Raw genomic sequence first — 24,863 nt, forward strand, 5'->3', positions numbered from 1 at the left:
GTGTATCATACAAAATAAAACCATATTTATTAACATTTTGTACACTCAGGGGAATACAAAAATTGAAATCACCTTAAAAGAAATTCTACATAATTTACAAATACCGAATGTATACTAAACCGTGTACAGTAAAGTTTGGTAAAAAAAAAAGCACAGAACAAAAGTTAAACAAAATAACAGATTATAACCATACATTCAGATGAAAATATTTTAAAATGCCGATTAAAACGAAAGAGGGAAAACAGACATTCTAAATGACGTAATCCACATGGCACAATTATGAACAGTGGCTTTAAAAAAAAAAGTACTTCTAAAGCTCAGTTAACGACTGACTAATCCTCCTCAGAGGAACTCCAGTCAGCCTCAGCAGTGTCTGCTAGCGTGTAGCAGGTGTCCAGCAGTTGTCCTGTACCCAGGTGTGGGCAGATGGAAGCTGAAGCAGGGCAGTGCTGTTGCCAACATCCGAACTGGCTCGTACGGCACACAGACATGTGCCGTCCCCTGACTCCCTGACTCCACCACAGGTCCTTAAAGAAGCAGAACCGCTAGCGTTTCTCAGGAGAGCACAGGACCACACACTGGACTATCAGGTGAGGACACCTCAAGCGAAGAGCTAGCCAGCCAGAAAGCAAAGCCAGTAATTAGACCACGCCTGTCCGTCTACAGACAGGCTCTGGTCCTGTTCTAAATGAACCGAGAGGTAAGAATATTATTCAGCCCAGCAGAGCTCCAGCAAGGTAAATATTCAGTCAGGCAGGATTACGACCAGAGAGCCTCAAGCAGTCAGCAGCTGCAGCTCAGTCCTGGGAGATCATGTCCAGGTTGGCCAGGTGTCTCATGGTCGGCCTGCCGTGTGGGCAGTTCCAGGGGTGTTCGATCTCGCCCATGTGGGTCACCAGCTTCCTCATCTCACTGGCGTTGAGCGCCGTGCCGATCATCACCTGCAGGGGGCGACAGAGGCACGTTACACCCTCTAACCTGCGAGACGGAGGGGCTGGAGGAACACAAAACAAACAGCAGTGGCAAACAGGCAAGACGTCTCCTCTAGCGTTCCCTGCTTATTCCAATAGCCTGGACGACCAGAGGGAAAGGGTTTCGAACCCGTGCTGCAATTGAAATACAAGCAGCGACACGGCCTTCTTCAATCAGGGAATTTCTTACGGATTTCCGGCAAGCCCTGGAGGCGAACATCTGTCTGACACGGGACGGCCGGCACATGACGCCGGGGCTGTCGCTCAGCATGAAGACGAGCTCCTCGATGTCCGCCGGCCCGAAGGTCCAGTTCTTGCTGGTGGGCAGCGAGACCAGCTTGACCCTGTCCATCGCCGGAGCTGTGGGGACAGGTGTGAGACCTGCACTGACGTGCTCCCTTTATTGTAACAGGGGGGGAAAGGTGCTTCGCAGGCAGGCCGGAGACATAACACATTAAATAATACGTTTAACACAATGTGGTCCCATTAACAAATCGGAAATGTACACGCATCAGATGAGAAAAACAAGTTTTTCTGCCTACAATTAAGCAATTAAGTAATTAAGGTGCTAAGCCTTACTGCTCACTTAGTAAAAACACTCTGAGTAAGTAAAACCCTTAACCTGCAACATCACAGAATGGCTAAAAAAACAGCAGGGTACCAGGAATAGCCTCTCTACACTACAGAGGCTAAATCATAAAAACGCCAAGAAGCACACTGAGCTGAATTCTGGGACTGCGTTCAGATAATACACAAATCAGTTCTTACCATCCTCATCGATGAGGAACTCGAAGCCATTCTTTCGGAAGATTTCCAAGTTTTCCATCAGTATGGTCTCATTGACCGCAGTCAGATGTAGTTTCTGGGGGCTAAGGCAAAATTAAAATTCTGAAAATCAATGCATTAGATGCACCAGGGAGGCACGGCTTCTGCACGATTATAGGGCCGTTGGTTTTTCGTCTTTACTCTTGCTGTGGTCCAACTAAATAGCTCTGCGAGTAATGTCAATTTCAGCTTTGAAATTCTTCCTAAACATTTCTATACATAGTATTATAAACTCATGTCTAGAGTCCTAAGCTTGGCTGGCTGAGATGGATCTTGTTGATCACAGCACATATGGAGATAGAGAAGAAGAGTTCATCACTCACACAATGAGCCTCTGTCCCTGCAGAACAGTGTGCTGCTGCAGCATCTCGAAGTTGTACTTCTCGTCCGTGGCGTGCTGATCGATCATGAAGATGTCCGAGTCCAGCTTGGTGATGATGAACCCCAGGTTAAACTGGCCTATGATCTCCATCTTCGCAAACATGTCCTTGCTTTTGGCAAAAGAAATGTTTTTAAAGCAGCAGAATGCTACGTAATGGGGTAAAACAATCACAGTGATTCTCCGAGACATCAGATGGTACATTTGAGAGACTGTAAGATGTCAAAATCTTAGCTTTCCTTCCTGTCCCCGACTAATGCTTGCAGTATCTTCTGTGAGCTGCAAGTCTCTGCTAACTGTAACTGCAATCAAACCCAGAAAAGACCCGACAACTGCTCCCATCCCCACGCAGACAGGCCAGAGACAGGCCAGAGACAGGCCAGAGACAGGCCAGAGACAGGCCAGAGACAGGCCAGAGACAGGCCAGAGACAGGCCAGAGACAGGCCAGAGACAGGCCAGAGACAGGCCAGAGACAGGCCAGAGACAGGCCAGAGACAGGCCAGAGACAGGCCAGAGACAGGCCAGGGACAGGCCAGGGACAGGCCAGGGACAGGCCAGGGACAGGCCAGGGACAGGCCGACTGTCCAGCTTGGCTGGGGACGCCCTGTGTGGCTGCCGGGGTACCTGATCTGTCTGTTGAGCTCCGCCTCCGCGCTCTGGTTCTCCCCGGGGCTGATCTTCGCCCTGAACCGACGGACCCTCAGCCCCTCCTGCGCCTCCCGCTCCTGCTGATCCCGCAGCCTGCCCACGCGCCGGGCCAGCTCGGGGAGGGAGAAGCGCAGCGGCACGGTCTTCTTCTGCAGCCGGACGGGAGTGTCCGCCTTCGGGCCGGCCACGGGCCCCGCAGAGGGCCGGCCGGGGTTCGGAGTCTGGAGGCCTGACGGGAGCCGCCTCTCCAGCCTGGCTCTCTTGGCACCTGGGCTCAGGCTGCACTCTGGAGACTGGCCAGGCGAGGACAACGGGTCACCTGTATCCCAGCCGCGGGACACAGAATCGGTCGAGTTCTGCTCTTTGTTGTCAATCTCCGTTCCCTTCACCCGCTCCTCTTCATTTTCATTTTTAGCACCCAAGGGAACCAGTTCGACTCCATCGGGAGAGCTGAGCTCCGATGCTTCTCCACACACGCTATCCGGAGTGCTCATGGCCAGGAAGCTCCCTCGGCCTGAATCCACTTCGCTCTCCATCTTCCTCTTGTCCCGGTCATCCCCGGTCCGCTCCTCTGGAACAGCCCCTTTCCTTGGGGAATATCCGAATCTGTCCGCAGGAGTTTGCAAGGCGGGGCACGGGACCCCTCTGCCTGAGTTAGTCCCACCGGAGCGGCTGAACAAAGACTGCAGGCTTGTCTGCGCGGGAGACTTCGGCGCAGCTTTCCTGCTGGCGCTGTGTCCCTTCACCTCGCTCCCAGCCGATTGGTGCAGCGAGAAAGCTGCTCTGAGCCTGGCTACGCTCATCGCCGAGCTGCTCTCAGGAGGGTCACTGGACTCTAGTCCAGCTGCAGATCCCTGAGCAGCCCCCGCGTCTGGAAGAGCCGGTTCCACTGCAGCAGGCTTTACCGGGGTCTCCGCTGCGTCACGCCGAGGAGCCGTTTCGCACGCACCTGATCGAAACGAAACATGATTGAACGCACGACTCAAACACGACCGAACGCACGGCTCGAACACGACCGAACGCACGGCTCGAACACGACCGAACGCACGGCTCGAACACGACCGAACGCACGGCTCGACGGCGGCAAAAGAAGGGCCGTTTCTGGCTCCCTGAGCCCACCTGGCCGGGCGAACGCGGCGTGGTTGAGGCTGATCTTGTTGACGCCGCCGTTGTACATGGCGACGAGGGAGGTCTTCAGGACGGCCAGGAGCAGCTTCTCCTCCTGCAGCAGGATCTGGCGCTTGTCTGGCGTGACGTTGACGTCCACGCAGTCTGCGGCAAAGCACAGGCATCGGCGGCGTCACAGGACAACACGCTGCTTGGCAGCCCCGCAAGGAGCCTCTGCCAACATCTGCACGTGCACAGACTGCACGCATAGAGACATTTTTTTCAGTTTTAGACTTTGCTCTTTTAGCAGTGCATGTTTCTGAGCTTTCTACCTCTGTGCAAGTCTTGCGACAACAAGTAAGGAGCAAATTCGATCAGCAATTTCGTGATCCTCACGAGACTCAAGACCAGCACAGCATGCCCGGCCTCCTACTTACCCGACGCCACACTGATGTTCAGGGCCACAAACGGATACTGGTGTCTGTTGTACATGTGATAGACTTCATTCACAAGTTTGGAGACCTACGGGAGGAAGAATAATTCAACATGTAAAAATATATACACGTGCACTTCCCTATATACTTATATGTTTTCCCTATTATTAAATGTTGTAAAGACACATTTACAATAGCAGAAGACGAAAACGCTCTGTTGCTTTATGGCTTGAAGGTTGCAAGTTTCTGAACCCGTGCAACCCTCATACAAATGTATACATCAGACACTAAATCCTGCAAAGCTTCGATGGTTTTATACAAAGAGCTGCTGCCAGTTGTCAAGCATGGCGGCAGACAGGAGCAATCTATCACAGACTGAGGGGAACATGTTCTGGGGCACCTTTGCGGGGTCACAGGGCCGCTTATTGATAAAGAAGAACTGCCTGTCCGCGGAGCTCCTCCCCAAGCCATGCTCCCCCTGGGAAACGAAACCGGTGATGCTGGAAGGCAAAAACAGGATGTCAGGTCTCCAGTAGAATCTGAGAAGGCGGCGCCGCTTTAGAACGCAAATGTCGGACAAACTCACGTGTAGAGGCTGTCGGGCAAATCGGCCGAACTGAGACCGTAATCTTCCATGACGGCTTCGCTGGGGGGCAGCTGCTGGAATGGGATCAGGCTCTGGAGCTGCATGGGGGGGGAAAGCAGATCCGCTGTAAATGCAACACAGCAGACCCACTGGCCGGAGAGGTGACACGGCCAATTTCAGGAGGGAAAAAAGACGGGAAGCATGGGACAAGCATGAAACAAAAGACACGGAGAGAGGAAAAGAAGTGGGAGGAGGAGGAGGAGGAGGAGTTGGGCTTCTGAAAGCCCCACACACCTACCTGTCTAGATCCGAACACTGAGCCAATGTTGTCCCTCATGCTCTGGCTGCTGCTGGTGCTGAGCACGAGGCTGCGCTTGCCCTGGCCCGTCTGGTTGGTGCAGGTGATGCGCACCCCCGTGGAGACGATGCAGTAGGCCTGCAGGACCTGCACCATGCGGGCGTACTCCTGCAACGACACGCAGCCCACGTCACGACAGGGGCCCGGCTCCAGCCAGCAGCTCTGCCTTTACCTTTTTCCCAAGCCTTTGCATGACAACAAACTGGGTTATCAGCAGATATACTGTAAAGAGGCACATGCAGGATTACACAGATCCCTGTTCACTGAAGGTCATTAGGAAATGAACGCAATACCTGAAAGCTACTAAACCAACCCAGCAATTGCCATTACATCGTCTAGGTGGGATCTCATTTTTGCAACCAATATTTGAACCACCCGCCCGAGGCTGCTGGCCTACTTTCTTGATGTTGCGCTGGAACTCCTTGTGGCGCACTGGCAGAGTGTGGAAGAGCTGCTGCAGGGTCACGGTGGTGCCCTGCTGGCGGGGCTGGGGGCTCCTCTGGGTCAGCCGCCCGTCCCGGTCGAACCCCAGCCGGGTGCCCACTCCGGCCGACTCGTGGCAGGTCACCACGCTGAGCTGGCTGCAAGACAGCGGGCGGAGGGCGTCAGTCCCGCAAGGGGGAAACACGACAGGGGCGGAGTCCCGCCTCCGTCACGCAGACCCAGGCCCGCGTGGGGAATGCAGGGAATGCGGTGTGAAATACACAAACCCCCAAAGGAAGCAGCAATTCAGCAATCAATCATTGTGGTGGATTAACTGGAATGTAAATGAAACAGGAAGGACAAGAGCAATAGATAGTCCAAATGTCCCACGAGGTGGACCGCAGTCCAGGAGACTGTTGCAATGGAAGACAATCGCCTGTTACCACGGTGACTGCTTCAGACCCCCCCCCCCCGTGAGGTACCTCAGGGCACAGAGGGAGCTCAGAGCTTCTCCCCGGAAACCAAACGTTGCCACGTGAACCAAATCCGAGAACTCCTGCAGCTTGGAGGTGTGGTGCTTCAGAGCTGCAACAGAGATGAAGAGATGAGAGGCAGCTTTCCCTCGTTTCATCGAAGGGTGGCCCGTTTTGTTTTCTTCTCCTGCCTCACGCGTCCTGAATACGCACCTAGCCCTTCGAAGTTCGCCTCCTCCACCCCTTTGCCGTTATCCGACACCTCCACGAGCTCCGTTCCGTACTCCCTCAGCTTGATCTCTGCAAACACAGCGCACAGGCGCACTGCCGTCACCGAGAGCCGGCCCAGCCCGCTGACGGAGCAGAGACCGGCTGGCCTTTGGAGAGCAGGCCCCAGTCTTTTCAGAAAACAGTGTACGTGCTAAAGGGGAATGCAGTTTTTTTTTATTTTCTATTGCTGTACTTATTTGAATTTTTAGTATATTCTGATGTCTGTTCTTGTTCGTCCTGGGCTGCTGTAATCCTACAGGATCAAGAAAGCTCTTTCTTTCTTTCTATCTAGTCCGGCCACCAGAGGAGGTGATTCTCCTGTGTCTTTTACAAGTTTGACTATTAAAATAGTTCAGGTGGGCAGCTGTGTCAGCATGCGTAGGCTGCAAAGGACCAAGTAATAGGTTTACTCCTGCTGAGAAGAGAAGAAGAAAACAGGTGTGAGGAAGGCTCCACGGCCGAAACGCTGTGTTCTCTTTCTTCTCTTTTCCGCATGGAATTAACCTAGGACTATTAAAATGTTTGCTGCATACAAGTCTTGCACTCTGTGTATAGTCCCCGGGTGACTGAAGTGTCCTGGCACAGACAGCGGGCATGCTTACCGACGTTAGTGGCTCCTGCGTCTATGCTGTTCTCCACCAGCTCCTTCACGGCGGTGGCCAGGTTCAGCACCACCTGGCCAGAGCAGATCTGATGCACGGAGCGCCGGTCTATGGGCCTGATCGCGCCTGCGGCTCCACACCTGCAGACGCAGAAGAGGACATCAGCTGGGAAATACGGACGCAGCTCAGGGAAAAAAAGAATCCGACTGCTTCCGAACTCTGCATCCTCAGCTTCAGCTAATCGAACTCTGCATCCTCAGCTTCAGCTAATCTCCTGCTGCATCAGCTTCGAACATTATCGGCTGCACGTCAGTCTTCATGCTAGCCGATTCCAGCTTGTTGCACCATTCGATTAGACAAGCTTGTGAAATTAATATGATATATATTTTGTTTTCCAGGTTCTCCAGTACACCTGTACAAGGCTCTACTGATGTAGATACATCAGGGCAGCATCAGTTTTCGGAGTCTGGAAGAAGCAGAGATGGCCTCAGCTCTTCCAGAATGCAGTATTTCAGTATTGCAGAGCAAAACTGGGAGAGGCATTTCCAGTGCCTACTGTTGCCATGACTTACATTTTAAAAATAAAATTGCCTTATTCATGATACGAGTAGTACAGGATGTAAATAATCATCTAAATCATTTCAGCACCTATCTCTCGTTACGGTTACTGTTTTTATATTGGCAAACATGCACATGAACTATATTTCGCATAATAAAAAGTAAGAAGGAAACTCCTGTACTCACACTTCCTCAGTCATGTCGCGTATTGCTACGATTTTTTAATGTCTAAAGCGTAAAAAAAGCAGCACTAACGGGTTTCTTCTCATCACAGGAAAATCATCTTGTCCTGGCAAACGGAGTTTTCCAGGTGCACAATTTCACTGCTACGTCCTTCCAGGTGAGAAAAGTGGATGAAACGACCGACTGTGATTTCAAACCTTCTTTCCATTAGCTCTTCATTCAGCATTTAAAGCTAATGTACAGCTTATTTTCCGCCAACAAGTACTGGCAGCTCAGGGGCATTCTGGGAAATTGAGTTCTTCGCAAAACATCGCCCCAGAAGAGCTGCGTTTCCTAAAAGGCTTACATTTTAAAACATTCGGAATGTGAAATATAAATGTCTAACGAACTGAAGACCTTGAGAACATGCTTTCAACACTGAAGATCAGCCTGTCCCAGGAGTGCCCGAGTGAAATTAGGAATACTATTCCCATGAGCCTGCAACAGACCGCTTGAGGCGATTGGCTCTCAGAAACACCAATGGGAGTGGAGAGTCTCTGACACTTCCGGATGTGACGCCTCCCGAGTGGGCGGGACATCCTCTCTTGGTTCGGTTCTTAGAAGGGGGTGGCGGAGATTAGGGATCGGGGGAACTGCTGATATTTAGGGAAACGTGCTGGGTTTGTTTGTTTTCTGTTTTTCCAGCAGACGTCAGGAGGCATGCCGATGTACCAGGTAAAGCCGATCAGTGGGGGAGATATCCAGATTGACTTGCCGACCTGCATGTACACGTTAGCGAATATCCACGATCAGAGAAGCGGCTGTGCACAGGCGCACCAGGTAATGTCATTCAATCAGGATAATGTTGGTGTGTTTCGGGAGTCCTGCTCGTCTCTCCGTACGCCGTTCACGCTTCAGTGTTAGCTCTCTTAACGCGCTCTTTCTGTATTTTGAATGCCAAGACAATATATTGCCTATTTCTGCTTTTAGGAGCTACGTGGTAGTCGATAAACTCATGGCAGAACGAATTAAGAAGCTTATGAGAAGGTTTCTGTTGGCTTCGATTTCGAAGGAGGGGCTATGCCCGTCGCTGCGATGTGTGCGCTGGTAGATATGCGCAGCTGAGGGCCGAGCGGAAACGGCAGGTTTTAAATTTAATACACTCTCTGATGCAACGCGGCGTGCGACCCCGTTGCGTGGCGAGGCTGGAGCTGATTGGTCGTGCGGAGAAGCGTGCCCAACCGAGCACCGAGCATGTGGTCATGAAAGCATGAAAGCACCGACACCTACAGCATTTAGCAAATCGTTCTTTAAAAACCGATATGTATATATAATTAAGGTAGCGTGTTGCTCTGCAGTCTCTACCTGTGGAGCGAAGTAGTACGTTATCATTGTTAAGCTGTGAAATACCTTATAGGTATTTTTAGTTTGGAGATGCTTCTATAATTAGTAGTTCTCTAAATGTTATGTCGGGCCCATGACAACTGGGAAATCACTTTCTCCACTAAACCAGCCTTCACCAGTGGTTTTTGCAGCCGGGAAACCAATAACACTCCCATTCCATCTCTGCTTTATCAGCGATTTTAATAGCTACAAGCATCTGCACTGATCACTCGGACGCGAGTTGTGCGCTTGGAGCCGCCCCGACGGTGTGAATGAGCCCAGACCTTTCCGATGAGTTCCGGACCCCACGCCTGAGGCTTGTGGGGTTAAATCCCAGTAGGAACACCTCCCTCCGACTGCTCCAGGGCACTGGCTGCTGTATGGATGGGTACACACTTGTTCTGAATTGACTTGACCAATTAAAAGAAAGCATTTGGAAAAATCCGGCATAAACCACTATAGGGTAGTGGAGTCCAGTGTTCCTCCACTCACTCCATCATGTCTTAAAATTGAAGGCGCTGGGAGATCATTTTCTGTGCTTTGGGGATGGGCTTCAGTCAGTCAGAACAATAATAATAATAATAAACTTTATTTTATATAGCGCCTTTAAAGGTGGCTATATAATACTCCAGGTGTGAATTCTCATCCGGAGAGCCAGTCGGCACAGAAGTATTTGCTCGCTTCGCTCCGGGCAGTGTGAGAACAGCTGCCTGCTCCTCCAGCTCGCAGGGAGACACGAGCCAGTCGGAGCTGCCGCCCAGGCAGGGTGGAGAGCGGTCTTGTGGTTGAGGTTTTCCGCCGGCGTAACTGTCGCGTAGCTGTGAAGGCCTGGGATCTGCGGGTATCGGGGGAGTCCTCGCCCGTGGCGAGATCGGCCTTTGCGAAGTGGGCTGTGCGCGGCGGCGAATGCCCCCTGTCAGGCTGGCGGGTCTCTGGAGTTGCTCGCTGACCGCGGCTCCGGCCGCCGATCGCCCCCAGGACGGAGAGGCCGACCCGGCGGTGCGGGCCCTGGAGGCGCGGCAGGACGAGATCCTGCGCCGGCTGCTGGAGCTGAAGGCCGCCGTCGAGGGGCTGTCCAAGGCCATCGCCACGCCCGACGCCGACGTTGACGTGACCAGCGTGTCCCGGGACGTGGGCCACGCGCCCGGCGCCGCAGGTCTGGACTCGCTGCTGGGCAAGGCAAGTGTCTGCTGGCGCTGGCCCCCGGAGAGCCACCGCCTTTCATCCGCCGATTGAGTTTACAGGTGGTGGACGGGGTGGGCCTCACTGGGCATCTTTATAAGGGATAAGGTGGGGTTTTAGCGCAGGGGACACTGAGTGCTGTGCCAGTTCCACCTGCTGCTTGTTGCCCTTCCTGTGAATGGGCAGGCCGATGGCCGATGGAGCGCATGAAACACTGCAGGTGAGCCCGCAGCGGACTGTGTAGCTTGACCGCTGGCTTGTGTGCTGCCGCCTGCAGGACAACGGCGCGCTCAGGGACATCGTGGTCAACGCCAACCCCACGCGGCCGCCCCTGGCCCTGCTGGTGCTGCACAGCCTCCTGCGGCAGCGCTACAGGGTGCTGTCCACCGCGCACGTCCACTCCTCAGTCCCCTCCGTCCCCCCGGGGCTTCTGGCCTGCCTCGGCCCACGCGACCCCGTCAGCTGCTCCCGCCACGACTTCCAGCTGGGCTTCACGCTGATATGGAAAGATGGTAAGAGCAGGAGCAGGTCAGAGCCTCATAGGACCAGCGAAGAGCCCGTCTGCCTGTTCCGCTTGCTGCCCTGGGCCCAGCAGGTCCACTGGTCTTTCTTCACTCTTCTCTTTGTTTGCCGGATCATACCATAAACGTGAGAAATGTAGCACCGTGGTTTTTAATATTTTGACACCTAGTGGGTATGTAAAATTGTTAAAATTGTCAAAGAGGGAATATGTTCATTTTCAAAAAAAAAAGTCGGCATCCTTCAAGGACATGAACATCAAATCTACAGCATAACTAACATCAAATCTACAGCATAGCATGTTTTTGAGGTCTTGATTGTGTGCATAATGGATTATAGGGTTTTAATGTCACACCCTTCCAATTGAGGATTTCTCTAACTCGCAGAACACCTTCTACTTCAATTTTAACTTAGGAATGTGGTCCTGAGAAAGGCCTACAGAATTGAAAAGAACTGAACCACACTAACAACAGATACAGCATCTGGCTGCTTATCTTATGCATCTGCTGTTAGTGTAGTCAAGTGGTGCAAACTTCTTTCTGAGAGAATTTTATGAAAGACCTGGCAGAATTCGAAAGGATTTCGATTCAGGTGATGAAAACGTTTTCGGAAAGCACCCTGCCTTGCTTGCATCCCTGATACCATTAAAATGCGGAGTGGCACCGTGCTGAGTTAATTGCTCCAGTCTCTGGCCGAACCTCACCTCTGCCCTTCTCTTTGGTCTAGTGCCCAAACCCCAGATGAAGTTCAGCATCCAGAACATGTGCCACATCGAAGGGGAGGGCAACATCGCTCGCTTCCTGTACAGGCTGCTGGGCTGCGGGCCACAGGACGCCGTGATGGCCACTGTGGTGGACAGCTGGGTGGACACGGCCTTCTTCCAGCTGGTAGAGGGCAGCAGCAAGGAGAAAGCTGCCGCGCTGCGGGCTCTGAACGGGGCTCTGTGCCGGTCTCCGTGGCTGGCGGGCTCGGAGCTGTCGCTTGCTGACATCGTGTGCTTCTGCGCCTTGCTGCAGTCTGCCAGCACCAGCTCCGTCCCCACCAACGTGCAGAAGTGGATCAAGTCCTGCGAGAACTCGGGATACTTTACCTGCGTCTCCCAGCTGATGCAGTGAGGGTGACAGTCCCCGTGAGGCTTCTGCATCACATTCAAGTGAAGAGTGACCTCAAGATGTCTCAATACTAAGGAAAATGCTCCCTCCCACCTTGTGCCTATATGATCTAGAGCTGTGCAGGTTTAGTACCCATTTAAAAATGTTATTTGGGTTCTGACTCAGTGGTGGAAATGTTAAGTACTGTAAGCTAAAAAATACTTTTAATGTAAAGCAGCATTTGTAGAAGTTTTTCTTCTAAAAAATAAAAAAAATCTTCCACATTGGATGACTTTGAACTCCTTATTTTGTGAAATTCTTTGGCAGATGCTTTGTTACTGTCCAGAGAATCTGATCTCATTTAACCACTCATCATAGGTTGAATACTTTCCAGAACCCACTGCCCTTGTAGACGAATGTTTTATTATGGACCTTAAAGAAAGGCAAAACCTAATTAAATAACGCATCGCTTTAAAAGCAGCCATTATGCTAAAACAATACAAAAGAAACATAAGCCGGTATTCTCGGTAAATTACAAATTCACATTTCTGTACAGCAGCTGCCAGGGGTCCTCTGGTCCACTAGCGCGGGTCCTCACCACGCTGGGCCTGCAGGAGCTCGCTGATCTGCCTCCGCAGCTGCACAATCTCCACCTCCTGCTCCGCCACCTTCCTCTGTAAGGAATGGATCACCTGCGGGAGAGGGGCAGGAGGAGTTCAGCGTCACCCTCCTGGTGCTAGACCAAGCGAGAGGCGAGAACGCGGACCCGGCCTGTTTCTGCTAGCAGCTACGCGCTTGAGGACTGCCGGAGATTTGTCCTGGGAAGAACACAACATGGATGGGCAGCCTGTTCTAAACTGCCACAACCCTCTGTTCTTTGGTTTTAAATTCACATTTAAAAAAAAAAAGTCCAGCATGTCTCCAGGTTCAGAACGACTGATGCAGAAGATGACACTGCAAACACAGTGGCGTAAATTCTTTCCAATTGCTAATCAATAATTCTAAATACAAAAACGTGGAAAACAAATTAAGAAACGGCATTAGAATCCCATCTTTGTTTTGCACATTCTACGAGACTGGGGGTAAAATAAGGATGAAACGGGTTCGAGACCTGAACGAGCGGAGCGCACTGCACTGCACATCCTGCTTCGACCAGTGAACTTCCTTGCAGGCGCCTGTCCCCCTGCTGGCAGGCTGCGGTGCTGCAGGTGGGGCCCTGAGCCTCACCTCATCAGTGTGGTGGAAGAGCTCGCTCTGCAGCAGCTGGGCGGCGCTGGGCCGCAGAGCAGGATCCGGGCTGATCAGCCGCTGGATGTACTTGGCGAGGACGGGCCAGCGCTGGGCGAAGGCCGCGGGAATCGTCCCCACGCGCAGCTGCTCCAGCGTTCGTGCCCTCTCCATCTCCGTCCTGACGGGCTGGAAGAGCTCCAGGGCGATGATCCCCACGCTGTACATGTCCGACTGCGGACGACAGCATCGGCATCACTGCGAGGCTGTTCTCCCAGGAAGACCACAACCCACCTTTCGCACTAGTCCATTAATCATCACCTGGAATGGGATACCTTCCACCTTCTTGGTTTTAAAGAAAAAACGGGTTTTCCAAGTTTACGCTTTGCGATTCACTTACAATTTTAAGCCTGATCTTGTATTAACTGTATATATTTGGTTTTAGAATTTAAACCAGAGAATAAGAATTTAAATTAGGAATTAAGAAGAATTCTGATGGCACCCATAACAAAACACACTAAACAGTATTCCTTTCCAGCTAAGCGAGACACTACACCTTTTCATGACGGTGTTTTTAATCGGGGTTCCTCGTAAGAAGCGCTGCCTCCCATTTAAATATTGCTACAGTGCAGATGAGAAGTGATGCCAAGGTCAGCTAGAAGAGGTGATTTAAGGTTGCTGTTGGCACTGTCGTCTGAATGTGGCAGAATACCTTGTAGTCGTAACGAGACCCTTCCCGCTGTTCTGGAGCAGCATAGACGTACGTCCCCACACCAGTGGTATGTGCAGAACCTGTGACAAACACAATCCAGTAAGGTTTCAGCAGCTCTGACACTCTCCAGTCCTGTCTTTCTTCGCTGGAGCTGTTGAACCTGACTCAAGACCTATAACGGACTTCATTGCAATGTTACGCCAGGTCGGGCCATACCATAAAGTTTATTTTATACTTTCAGTAACAGCACTGCACTTTAACACAGTTTTAAAAAAAATAAAAGAATGCAATGTTCAGTTCAGCTTATCTGTCATATGCACAAATGTAATGAAATGCTCGTCAATTATGTGCAGGACTAAAAAGAGAGCCCCAAACTGACCAGAAAACATCAAGCACGAGTCTTCCGATTCGCAATCCGAAAGCGTCAATTAGAGAGAAGGCTGTGTGGGTCGCAGTCTAATTAAATCGGTCCCTCACCGATGGTGCAGGTGTCTGGGAATGAGGGCCCGCTGTCATCGACGATCATGTCCCTGCAGGCGAGGCCGAAGTCTCCGATCCTCACGCGGCAGTCTCGGCCGTGGAGGAAAATGTTCCTGGGCTGCAAGGCCGGGAAGAGCAAACCGTCACGAATCTAGCGGGACCCAAACCTCTCATCCCCTGGGACCCCGAGAGGTGGCCATGCACGTCTCCCAGCGGACGTCAAGCACCTTTATTACAGAGGGCACGTCGGTGCGTGCCACCCGGTCCGCAGCAAAACCCACTTCCGCCGATGGGGTGGAAAGCAGTCACTTTCGTGACCGCAGCCAATTTTGACGAGCCATTAACATCGGACGGTTTTGAAAGTCACATCCTGCTATCGTTAGGAAAACCGAGATGGCAACGATAACTGACGTTAGACCCCAGGAGCATTAAAAACTCACAACACGGCATCCCTCTGGGACGCAGATTCGTTTAATAACACGTTTATGGCGTCACTTTCGAACCGAATGCGCGTACATGCGATCTCGGACTGCGAGACCCCGGACGACCCGGCTTATTCCCTCGATGAAGACGTTTCTCACGCTCTGAATGGGCAATACGAACAGGAAACACCACGGCCCGTGCCGTAGCCACTCCAAAACGTCGGCCAACAGGTCAGAGAAGGTTTGTGAGTGCCGACAACACGGCTACAACGAACTACACTTCAAACTGCACGAAGCCATTCTGCAGGGGGAGACGGACCGCCTTGTTGAGATCTTGCAGTTTCACCCGGTCAATGAGCCCATCAAGATCTGGAACGACTGCGCACTGGTCCCGACTCTCCAAACACAGGTAACTATTAAGGGCGAACTGTCTTCAGGGGGTGGTGTGAGGACAGGCGTGAATATTACGACAGTCTACTTTTTGTCATCCTGGTCGACTCATCGTGCGTTAAAAACAGGCATGCAAGCAGCAGCTGTCCCGTGCACTCGCTCCCCGAGTACACTCGAGCTTTACTCGCGTTACTGCTCAACGAAGCACGTAACCTGGATGTGCATGCTCCTACTACAGGCCCGCGAGAAGCTCACACCTCACTGCGCACCCCAATCCGTGAACGGAACAGTGTGAAGCCAAACGCAGATCATAATAAACACCCTTTCACTTCGCTTGTTTTCCCGCAACGCTACGGTCCTCTGCAATCGACACATTCCGAAATCGTGCAGCGTTAAAGCTCCAGTCACTGCACTGTAATGTGAAACTCGGCTCACTGAGGAGTCCAGCAGCACAGCTAACAGAATGAACCCACCACGCCGGCGGCCAATATTCCGCTTACTCTGGAGGGCGTGCATGTGAGAAAATGCGATTGTTATATGAATCGTTGCACCAAAACTATCAAAACTCATGTTCTCCCTCCATCAAACAAAAACACAAATAACTGCTGCGTGTCCTTTACATCAGCAGAGCCAAGTTCTCAGACATCTGATCTCACATTATTTGTAAGGATGCCTGCTAGGTTAATTTGCTGTTTGAAAAGGAACTTGAATCATCCTTTAATTTTCATATCGCTGTTTTGCTGTGGCTGGTGGTTGGCCAGCATTCTTGAACAAGTCCGATTAAAGCTGATTAAACGGAACACGGTACTAATACTTCTGTTTCTGGGCTGTCCCGGGTCAGGCGGTGCTGCCCATCCACCTGGCTGCCACCTACAGGAAGGAGAACAGCCTGGAGCGCCTGCTCCTGTCCGGAGCCAATCCCGAGATGAGGTGACCATCGGATCTCCACCACCCCACAGGCCAGGCCAGCCCGTTCCTCCAATCCCGAACGAGGCCCAGCTCCAATTTATAACATGCCAGTATATATAATATCGCTGCCGATCGTTATGAACACGGTTATTTTCTTACTTTATAAGTTCTTGTAAAACTGGCGCTGCCATTGTCAGCTATGATGTGCGCAGTTGCACGGGAAATCACGCTCCTTTTGTTCTGTTCATCAAGTCAGCCTATGGTGTGTAATACAGCGAGGACGAGAGGCTCATGATCAATGCTATAGCTGTAGCAAGGTGGGGATATCGGTGTCACTGCTCGATTCCCCAGGGACCTGCGGGGGAGGACAGCCCTGCACCTCGTGATCACCCACTGGCCCTCGATCGCCGCCACCTGGGCCAAGCCGCAAACCAAGTTCCAGCGCGCCATGGCCGCCATGCAGCGGCGCGCCGAGGCCTGCCTCGGGCTGCTGTGCCGCGCGGGGGTCGACATCAACGCCGAGGTGGCGAGCGGCTGCAAGCACACGGCCCTGCACCTGGCCGTCCGCTACAGGGCGCCGCCTGCGGTGGGCATCCTGGCCGGCAGCGGGGCCGACGTCAATGCCACAGACCGCCTTGGCATGACGCCGCTGCACATGGCGGCCGGGACCCTGAGCCCGGAGGTAACGGCCGCGCTGCTCGACTGCGGGGCAGACATCCACCAGGTCATCCAGCACACCGGGGCCACCGCCCTGCACCTGGCGGTGTTCGCCGCCTCCGCCAAGGCTGGGGGGACCCTTCAGGTGGACCTGGACTGCACCCGGCTGCTGCTGGCCGGGGGGGCCCGGCCAGACGCCCAGGACCGGGCAGGCCGCTCGCCCCTGCACGACGCCTGCCGGGGGGGCCGCGAGGAGGTGGTGGACCTGCTGCTGCTGTACGGCGGCAACGTCAACCTGCGCACGGCCGCCGGGGAGAACTGCCTCTTCCTGTTTCTGGACCGGGGGCCCAACCTGCAGTGCGCCTCGCTGCTGGGCAAGCTACTCAGCCTCACGTACCCACTGAGGCTCACCAACGGGGCAGGCCACCTGCCCGGCGGCCTGACGCGCCCAGAGAGCTGCTTCCAGAGGGAACTCCTGCTGCTCCTCTCCCAGCAGCCCCTACGCCTCCAGGACATCTGCAGGATCAAGGTCCGCCAGCAATACGGGGCGGTGCTCAGAACGCACCTGAAAGACGCTGTGCCACAGGCGCTGTTTGACTTCGTCTACAGCAACTGGGATTCCATCCCCGGCAGAGGGCGCTGTGCCACAGGCAGCAGCAGGCAAACAGGGCTCAAAGAGAACTTGAGCAGAACACCTGGAGGACCGAACCTCGAGGATTGATTAGCACGAGTCTCGGTTGCCAAGGTTTCTTGGGCAAATCACCAATGCAATACAGCAAGCAAGGGCAATAAAATACTGACGAAAAGCAAAGCAGCCCCTGTGTCATCCTTCATTCTCTTGTACTGCTGCTGAGCACCTCAAATCCAAGACAAGGGGGATCTATGAGGATAATTCAACAGAGACCTCTGTGTCTGTTCCTGTGGTTTTCACTGGATTACTCCGTTAGCCTCATTAAGCTCTTATCTCTAAATTACAAAGCTGACATATTAGGTGACCTAAAACCGTTTTTGGAAGGGCCACTGTTTATAAGAATAAAATAATTGGAAATTCCATAAGTAGCAAAGCAGTGCAGTCAGTACAGTCCAAGAAACTCACCTTCAGGTCTCTGTGCATGACCCCTCTAGAGTGAATGTACTGCACACCTTCCAGTATCTGACCAAGGATGCTCATTGTGAGCTTGGTGTCCACAAGGCTGTACCCTACAGGTTGAAAACAAAACCAGAAGGCTTTACACGCAGCATCCACCTGGAGATTAAATGGATGACCCAACACCCCTCTCTGTGGAACAGGCAAGGGCCGAGTCCCACAGGTACAGTCTTCCTTACCGGAGGAGGCTGCAGTAGGATCCCCCGCGGGCCTCTCGTTCCGTTCCAGAATCCAGTCCATTAGGGAGCTCTCGCACAGCTGCATTTGGATGTACAGCATGAGGTGGTACTGCACCTGCAACACGGGGTCAAAAAAAACCATGACGTTCTCTTCGGCTCTGAACACTGTCGACTTTTTAACGTGACTGGAGTGCACCGGGAAGGAACGGGGTCGCCCCTGAGCTGGGGGGAGCGTTTCTGCCCAGAACGCTGCCACCGCACTGCCAGGGGTTGTGGGTCTCTGTGTGCAGTGCCCATACCTCCGAGGATCGGTGCACGCAGGCTTCCCTCAGCGGGCACACGCTGCTCCACGTCTGGCTGTCCCCCTCCAGGCAGGAGCTCTGGAGGTTCAGCTTGTCCCTGCTACAGCCCTCTTCTGCAAGCACCGCTCCATCCCAGCCCTCTGCCGCCTGGCCAGAGGGTCCTAAATACACGCAGGGAATGGAGCCCTTCGGGTTGTGCATTCCTTTGGGACACACTGCAGGCTTCTGCTCCTGCCTCTGGGCGCCGCTGCCCTGCGAGTCCTGTGGCAGGGGTTTTGGCATCGCCACGTCTTCCTTTGCCTTCTTTGAAGCGGCAGAGCTCTCAAAGACTACAGAGACGCCATTGCTGCTGTTACTGCTCTCCTCGCCACTGTGAGCGGGACAAGACAAAGAGGGGAACATTTTTTTTTCCATCAAGACAACACCAGCGATGCCCATGAGAAACGTCACTGAACAGAGCTGCAGCACAGTTAATCGTACCGAGTTGCACTGCTGGTGGCTCAACACAGAACCACTGTAAAATGTTTAGAAAACCTATTTTATTCGCTTTCTTTCATTCACTGAAAATAAAAAAATAAATAAATAGAACGTTTCACATACTCCTCCATCTGCGACGGTCTCTCCAGTGCTAGCAAATTATTATGCAAAGATGCCGTGCCTAAAGTCAGAGACAGAAAGAAAAATAACTCAAGGCTGTATAGAAAAAAAGCTTTCATTATTGTGGTCGATCAATTGATAATCTTTACATGGATCTCTGAAGATTATCTTCATTTTACCCAAATGGCACAAAATTAATGTGAATCTATTCTAACGACCACAGAATAGCAAGCTCCCTTAACAGGGTTCAAATACTTAACTCCAATCTGGTCTTTCCGGCAGATCTGAATAAGGGGCTCTCACCTTCGATAAGTTCCTTTTCCCTCTCTCTCCCCCCATCTATCTGCCTATTTTATGCCCTGTTCCAGACTGTCGGTTGACACAGAACTTAATGGACTAAAGGAAACCAAGGTAAACGTCACAACTGCTTTGATAAGTCTCTTATCTGTGACCCTTACACCTCTGCGAACATCCCCATGCTCTGAAGCTGGAAATGCTGACACTCCCCAGGTGTACCCCACTGTGTCTAGATTCACTTCATTGCAGTTATCTTAGCGTTGCACAAGCACGCAGGTGGTCTGCACCGCCGGGAGTTTAGGGGGCTTACTCTTCCCTGCAGGCTGCACGTGCTCCATCCAGGCAGTGTGATAGCCCACTATGTTGGCATGCTGAAGACCCGCCAGTACTTTCACTTCCCGGAGGACCTGCAGCGAGACAAAGCCAAGTCAGCCCGCGTGGCCGTCCCACGCAAGCGCACGTGTGTGTGGCCCCGGGTCCCGGGTCCCACACTGACTGGAGAGCTGGACGACCGTCGTGGCACCACGTGTGGGACAACGTGAGCCGGAAATGGTGCTGCTGGGTGCACCTGGGTACACAGGATTATGAATGTTTGAAAAATAATTTGGTACGTTTCATACCTACACTGGCTTCAGCAAGGCATCTCTATCACAAGTATAAAAAACTCTTAATGAAGCCCATAAAGGATATTTCTACATGAACATAATATCCCCCCCACCGGCCACTGTCAGATTAACAAGATCTAACTCATTTCACTTTCAGGACTTACTGGGATGACGCATATCAGGTAGAGTTTAAGAACCCCTTAAACACATTTTGCACTGAACTTCGAAAGGATAGAGCCATAGAAATTTGTTCGAGGCAAAAAGCCAACAACGTACCTTCATGCAGTCATTCCTTGTAGCTTTCTTGATGAGAATCTTCTTCACTGCGTAATACTGGCCATCCAGCTTGTTCTTCACCTAAAAGTAAAGCCATTTCTTTAGAGTCCTGGGCTCTACCTGGTTTTAATGCAGTGAGAAAGTGTGCAAAGCCAGAAAACCACAAATAACTTGTCAGCATTTTTAATCACTGTTCTCGTGTTAAATTCCAGAGTAAAACGCACAACCGTACCTTAAAAACTTTCCCATAGCTCCCCTTTCCAAGCTTGGATATCTCCTCAAACTCACTGAGATATCGGGATGTCTGTCTTTGGAAAAGGTCCTCTTTGGATCTAACAGAACAGAAGATCATATATATTTGCACACGCTAACATGCATACCCATATTATAGACTGACAGTGGCACACTGGGGGAAGTGGTCAATATTCAAAGCAGCTAAAAGCACAATGGTTCTTACCTGACCGTGTGGCCCTGGGCGCCTTTACCCAGAAGTCTACGATCCTGAAAAACACAGGAGAAATACATCATTTTTCAACCTTTGAAATAAATATTTATATCAGTGGCTTCCAAACGTGGTCTGGTCACCCGAAATCCCGCAGGGCTGAAGGATATTCTGACTTTTGTTCTAAACAGTCTCATGACATGACTAACTTGTTCCAGGTCTTTAGAATTTGGTCATTTAAAGACTGTCTCTAAAACCTGTTGGACTAGGGCTCTGCAGAACTACAGTTGGAGACCCCTAAAGGAGATATTATTAAACAAAAAGGGATCACTGTAGTGCGGACAGTGAAAATCAGGGGTCAGCAGCTCGTCGATGGCAGGGCTTGTGACTGGCCCTGGATGAGGATACCCTTGTGGCAACCACTGGTGTAAATCAAAATCAGCCCTGTAACAGACACAAAACCATAGCCAGTATTGTGGAGCTCTTTGAGAACTCGGTAATAATCCCTTCACTTCGTCCCAAAGCACTTCACAGGTGGAAGCAGAGTAACAAACCCGCTTACAGAGAGGGGAAAAGAGGGGAAGAGGAGATGAGCAAATCTAAAACCAACAGTTAAAACACATCCCAAAACTCAGCCTACTCTCCTAATGCCCCAGCACTTGGGAGCAGGCAGTAGAGGCAGCCCCACTCTGGAGTACTAATACAGCCCGTACAGGGGGCTCTTTCTGACCTGAGAGTGGAGGGTGCTGCTGGCAGCGCGCAGGAGCTCTGTGAAGGCCCGGTTGTGCTGCAGCCTGACCGTGCTGAACTCATCACTGAACGCCAAGGGGGACAGCAGGTTCATCGCGGCCAGCTGCTGGCTGATCACTGGGGGAACACAAGCAGGGGCACGAGTGAGAAGGGGGTTCTGAGACAGAGGATAAAACCCACAGCAGGAAAGAAAACCCCACCGCGGGGCTCTAACCCAGTTCCTGGGGGGGAGAACCAGGTACAGAGGAGAATGAGGAGAGCAGCAGTCTTGTATAATCACCTGTAAAAGACCTTAATAAAAACCCCATACAGGTCTAATTTAGACAATAATTAGAAATGATTTCAAATTTAAATGCTTTATTTGACAACTAAGACCTCAGGGCCCCCAGGAAGTGAATCTTAGACCCTTATTCTATTGTCTTATATTCATAAAGGAGAAGCATCCTTTTCCAGTGAGATTTTGAAAAAAGGGTGGGAGATTTGAAAATGTTGCCTCCATTCTGGAAATGCAGTACCACTTTAGATCTACTCTTTACCCTGTCTATATATACACACATGTGGATCCTATACAGTCACAGGAAGAACTGATGAGAGTTTAGACAACATTAAAAAAAAAATTCTTATAAGAAACAAACTTATGGTACATCTACCTCTTTTGTTTAATGGTTAGGCATAGTTTCAAATATCCTGCTGTTACACAGCTAAAACACTCTGCACTGGATAGTTAAACAGTGTTGTGATGAGCTGTGTTACAACACAGCTGCCAGCACAGGCAATGTCCAGTTTGTAATGGACAGGGTAAGATGGACAGGAATCACTGGGCACCACTGACCTTTAAACAGGAGGTGTGAGCGGTGTGGCTCCTTCTCGTACACACAGCACAGGTGCTCCAGGAGAGAGCCCAGCAGCAGCTGGTTAGGGATGGCAGAGGCAAACTCCTTGATCGCGGAGTACTTCTCCACAGCCTCACACTGCTCGGGAGAGTCCGAGGCTGGGCATGAAACAGAGTCAGGAAGCCAAGCAAGAGTTCAAGCCGTGCTTTTAAGGAGAATCATGGATGACAATTTTTTTTCAGGATACAAACCTTGCAGGGTAAATTGCGTATATCCAAATGAAATCTAGAATGAATCCAAGATACAATCTCTTATACCTTTCTGCTGCACCGATCAAGAATGTCTGTGGATTTGCACATGTAAGATCTGTTCCTGGATTCCAGTCTTGGATTCCTGCTGCTAAAAGTTGTGCTGTTATCGCCATGACTGCACAGCCTTTTTTTGCCCAATTCTGAGAAAATCCTAAAAGTGGGCATATATATAAATCCACATGTTTTTAATATTTTAGATTTCCTTTCCTCTTGTTCAGCTCAATGTAAGTTCCAAGAAAAACAACCCCCACAGCATAATACATTTTCTTAGCTCCAATTCACTTGATGAACTTGACTAAGATGAACAATTTATTTTCATCAATCAATTCATACAATTGAATAGTAGTACTGTATATTGTAATTATGTATGTCCCTATTATAATATGCATTGATAAAAGAATTAATGTTCTTACCTTCAGCAACAGCTTTGGCTATCATGCCCAAAATATCTTTGTGCACTAAATCCATTTCATATAAAATGGTAATATTAGTATAAAAACCTAACCTTTCAATAAAAACTTAACTTAATTAATGTACTGTAACAGACCAGATCTCTCATGGAGCGTCTGTTATGCACAATTCTTTGAGCAGCTCTATACTAATGTCTCTTGTTTGTGCAGTAGGGTGTGTTCAAAAATTAGTCTTATCTGTCGAGCCCATTGCAACTGACAGCCAATCTTACTAATAACAAATATACTGTTCCAAAAACACTCTGGGAGAACGCAGGACAAGACCGGTAAGGATTATAGAAAAGGCAACACAAGATGAATATCTGCCCCTCCAGCTAAACTCAGTTTTTTGGTTTTAAGTTATGAAAGTGGTTGACGTCCTTGTTGATGTGGGTATCTTTTTACCACTTACAATAACGGTCTTAAACAAATGTCACTTTGAACTTCAGATGTGCAAAGGATTTTGCAATACTTGTGTTGAAAAGAAACAGGTAGCCAAGAAAAAAAGATATAAAAATAATATACAAATGTATTGTGGAGCAATCCAACAAATCTAGTTTATTTTGTCGTTCATGACTTAGAAAATGGTTAAACTACAGTATTAATAATAGTATTATATCCATTGATTTAGCAGGCTGACGAAGTAGACCACAAGTGGTAAAAAAATTAATCAGACTACTCCTGGCAAACCTTCAGGCTGAACGAAGAATGAAGCACGATTTTGTGTTCGTTAAGGTTTGTCCAATGCAAACCTCTTCTTTAGTTGCATCTCAAGGTGGCGATGATGTTTTTCACAAGCCAGGAGAGAGATTACAGTCGGCCTCAGTGTCGGAGTAACACATAATGTGTTCCCCACTTGACGTTCCGTTCGGAACCGGGGAACCTTTTCACCGTTGCACCTCTGCGACAGTACCCCGTGTGTGTTCTCAACAGTCCTAAAAGTTCCTTCTTAACAACAAACAATATTTTTAGACTTACTAGATGACATTGAAAACAAGCACTACAGTAAACCGATCACAGTATCAGCCAACCTACCCTACACTGGCAGAGAGCGGGATAACGCTTCCGTTCCGTGAGGACACGCTTGTTGTGATTGCTCAAGTGCAGTTCGGGCTTAATTTGGATGAAATCCGAAACCAGGCTGAGGACAGCCGTGAGTGACACTTGAAACCGAGCGGGCCCCAACAGTCCTCTCCGCCCACATGAGGTTTAACTCTGAGGTTTACCGTCTAACGACGACCTGATCTTTCTAAGCAAAAATAAAAATTCGCTCAAGGGAAATGTGAAGTAAACGACCTTGCGTGAAACGCGGAGTCACTCACTGTCAAACTGCAAGTCGTCGTCGTCCTCCTCCTCGGCAAACTGCAGCGCCAGGCTGTCGCCCCGCCGGCCGGCCAGCTCGGTCCTGAACACGGGGCCGAAGCTGCGAGAACTGTCCCCTAGCAACGGCCTCCGCCCGCCCGGTCCCCACATCGCCGCTTCGCCGCGCCGATCACACCCCCAGCGCGGTCGGCACCATCCCTGCCCGGCCGTGTCCCCGTAAACTGATGAAATACGGCTGCTGCCTCCCCTCGCAAGGAGAGCAGCTCCACCTGATCTCTCCTGCCCACACCGGGCACAGAACACCCCGACACGGGCTTCCTGCCCCGCAGGGGAGGTCTACCAACTGGCACCCCCGCTGCAAAAACGCGCACAGCTGATGAAACCATCACGCAATACACGACATGCCCCCCCGACAGAGCTCCACTCCAGCTATATCTCGTCATGAGTGCGTGTCCGTGATGCAGGAGGGGGGGTCATCGGATATCATTTTTGCAGTTGCTCTTCCCGGAGACGAGCCATTCTCTTGCTTGACGGGAATATTGGCTTTGAACACGGGGAGGGAGGGAGGGAATTGTTAGATAGT

General features: G+C 51.0%; 4 protein-coding genes across 7 annotated transcripts; 2 read left to right on the plus strand and 2 right to left on the minus strand.

Annotated features, from left to right (window-relative positions):
* Positions 1-5: 5 nt before the first annotated feature.
* On the minus strand, positions 6-8,259 carry pms2 (PMS1 homolog 2, mismatch repair system component). The gene is made up of 15 exons (XM_088612363.1): positions 7,822-8,259; positions 7,078-7,217; positions 6,419-6,505; positions 6,215-6,317; positions 5,707-5,890; positions 5,250-5,417; positions 4,952-5,049; positions 4,766-4,865; positions 4,369-4,453; positions 3,944-4,096; positions 2,801-3,773; positions 2,120-2,287; positions 1,740-1,840; positions 1,162-1,331; positions 6-941 (listed from the first exon to the last, which is right to left on the minus strand). Exons 1-15 carry the CDS (start codon positions 7,833-7,835, stop codon positions 798-800), a joined length of 2,688 nt encoding a protein of 895 aa, XP_088468489.1. The 5' UTR covers positions 7,836-8,259; the 3' UTR covers positions 6-797.
* A 130-nt stretch (positions 8,260-8,389) lies between these two features.
* aimp2 (aminoacyl tRNA synthetase complex interacting multifunctional protein 2) lies at positions 8,390-12,259 on the plus strand. Of its 2 annotated transcripts, none has more exons than XM_088612374.1 (4): positions 8,390-8,637; positions 10,159-10,359; positions 10,640-10,874; positions 11,608-12,259. In XM_088612374.1, exons 1-4 carry the CDS (start codon positions 8,518-8,520, stop codon positions 11,994-11,996), a joined length of 945 nt encoding a protein of 314 aa, XP_088468500.1. In that variant the 5' UTR covers positions 8,390-8,517; the 3' UTR covers positions 11,997-12,259. The 2 variants fall into 2 exon arrangements, with proteins under 2 accessions (XP_088468500.1, XP_088468501.1); XM_088612375.1 differs by having other exon boundaries at positions 8,390-8,532.
* A 117-nt stretch (positions 12,260-12,376) lies between these two features.
* On the minus strand, positions 12,377-24,784 carry eif2ak1 (eukaryotic translation initiation factor 2-alpha kinase 1). Of its 3 annotated transcripts, none has more exons than XM_088612364.1 (15): positions 24,280-24,754; positions 22,197-22,355; positions 21,345-21,481; positions 20,630-20,673; positions 20,405-20,504; positions 20,173-20,253; positions 19,602-19,698; positions 18,998-19,055; positions 18,395-18,767; positions 18,096-18,210; positions 17,866-17,969; positions 14,389-14,509; positions 13,912-13,991; positions 13,200-13,433; positions 12,377-12,664 (listed from the first exon to the last, which is right to left on the minus strand). In XM_088612364.1, the coding sequence occupies exons 1-15, from the start codon at positions 24,428-24,430 to the stop codon at positions 12,554-12,556; spliced, it is 1,965 nt and encodes a 654-aa protein (XP_088468490.1). In that variant the 5' UTR covers positions 24,431-24,754; the 3' UTR covers positions 12,377-12,553. The 3 variants fall into 3 exon arrangements, with proteins under 3 accessions (XP_088468490.1, XP_088468491.1, XP_088468492.1); XM_088612365.1 differs by lacking the exon at positions 24,280-24,754 and adding an exon at positions 22,922-24,232; XM_088612366.1 differs by lacking the exon at positions 12,377-12,664 and having other exon boundaries at positions 13,423-13,544; positions 24,280-24,784.
* LOC148644773 (ankyrin repeat domain-containing protein 61-like) lies at positions 14,693-17,580 on the plus strand. Its single transcript, XM_088612371.1, has 3 exons — positions 14,693-15,222; positions 16,045-16,133; positions 16,464-17,580. Exons 1-3 carry the CDS (start codon positions 14,980-14,982, stop codon positions 17,488-17,490), a joined length of 1,359 nt encoding a protein of 452 aa, XP_088468497.1. The 5' UTR covers positions 14,693-14,979; the 3' UTR covers positions 17,491-17,580.
* Positions 24,785-24,863: the final 79 nt, after the last annotated feature.

This window comes from Lepisosteus platostomus, chromosome 19 (genome assembly GCF_059453375.1).
Source record: "Lepisosteus platostomus isolate fLepPlt1 chromosome 19, fLepPlt1.hap1, whole genome shotgun sequence".
Lineage (NCBI taxonomy): Eukaryota > Metazoa > Chordata > Actinopteri > Semionotiformes > Lepisosteidae > Lepisosteus > Lepisosteus platostomus.

Excerpts from the sequence above, each read along its gene's own strand:
- pms2 (XM_088612363.1), bottom strand. Across the intron at positions 5,050-5,249 it reads CAGTGTTCGGATCTAGACAG|CTCCAGAGCCTGATCCCATT; the intron begins GTAGGTGTGTGG and ends CCCCCCATGCAG. Across the intron at positions 1,332-1,739 it reads GTTCCTCATCGATGAGGATG|CTCCGGCGATGGACAGGGTC; the intron begins GTAAGAACTGAT and ends CTGTCCCCACAG.
- aimp2 (XM_088612374.1), top strand. The coding sequence starts at position 8,518 with ATGCCGATGTACCAGGTAAAGCCGATCAGTGGGGGAGATATCCAGATT. Across the intron at positions 8,638-10,158 it reads GCTGTGCACAGGCGCACCAG|GACGGAGAGGCCGACCCGGC; the intron begins GTAATGTCATTC and ends GATCGCCCCCAG. Across the intron at positions 10,875-11,607 it reads CACGCTGATATGGAAAGATG|TGCCCAAACCCCAGATGAAG; the intron begins GTAAGAGCAGGA and ends TCTTTGGTCTAG.
- LOC148644773 (XM_088612371.1), top strand. The coding sequence starts at position 14,980 with ATGGGCAATACGAACAGGAAACACCACGGCCCGTGCCGTAGCCACTCC. Across the intron at positions 15,223-16,044 it reads TCCCGACTCTCCAAACACAG|GCGGTGCTGCCCATCCACCT; the intron begins GTAACTATTAAG and ends GTCCCGGGTCAG. Across the intron at positions 16,134-16,463 it reads GGAGCCAATCCCGAGATGAG|GGACCTGCGGGGGAGGACAG; the intron begins GTGACCATCGGA and ends TCGATTCCCCAG.
- eif2ak1 (XM_088612364.1), bottom strand. The coding sequence starts at position 24,430 with ATGTGGGGACCGGGCGGGCGGAGGCCGTTGCTAGGGGACAGTTCTCGC. Across the intron at positions 17,970-18,095 it reads TCCTACTGCAGCCTCCTCCG|GGTACAGCCTTGTGGACACC; the intron begins GTAAGGAAGACT and ends TTCAACCTGTAG. Across the intron at positions 13,992-14,388 it reads CCCAGACACCTGCACCATCG|GTTCTGCACATACCACTGGT; the intron begins GTGAGGGACCGA and ends TGTTTGTCACAG.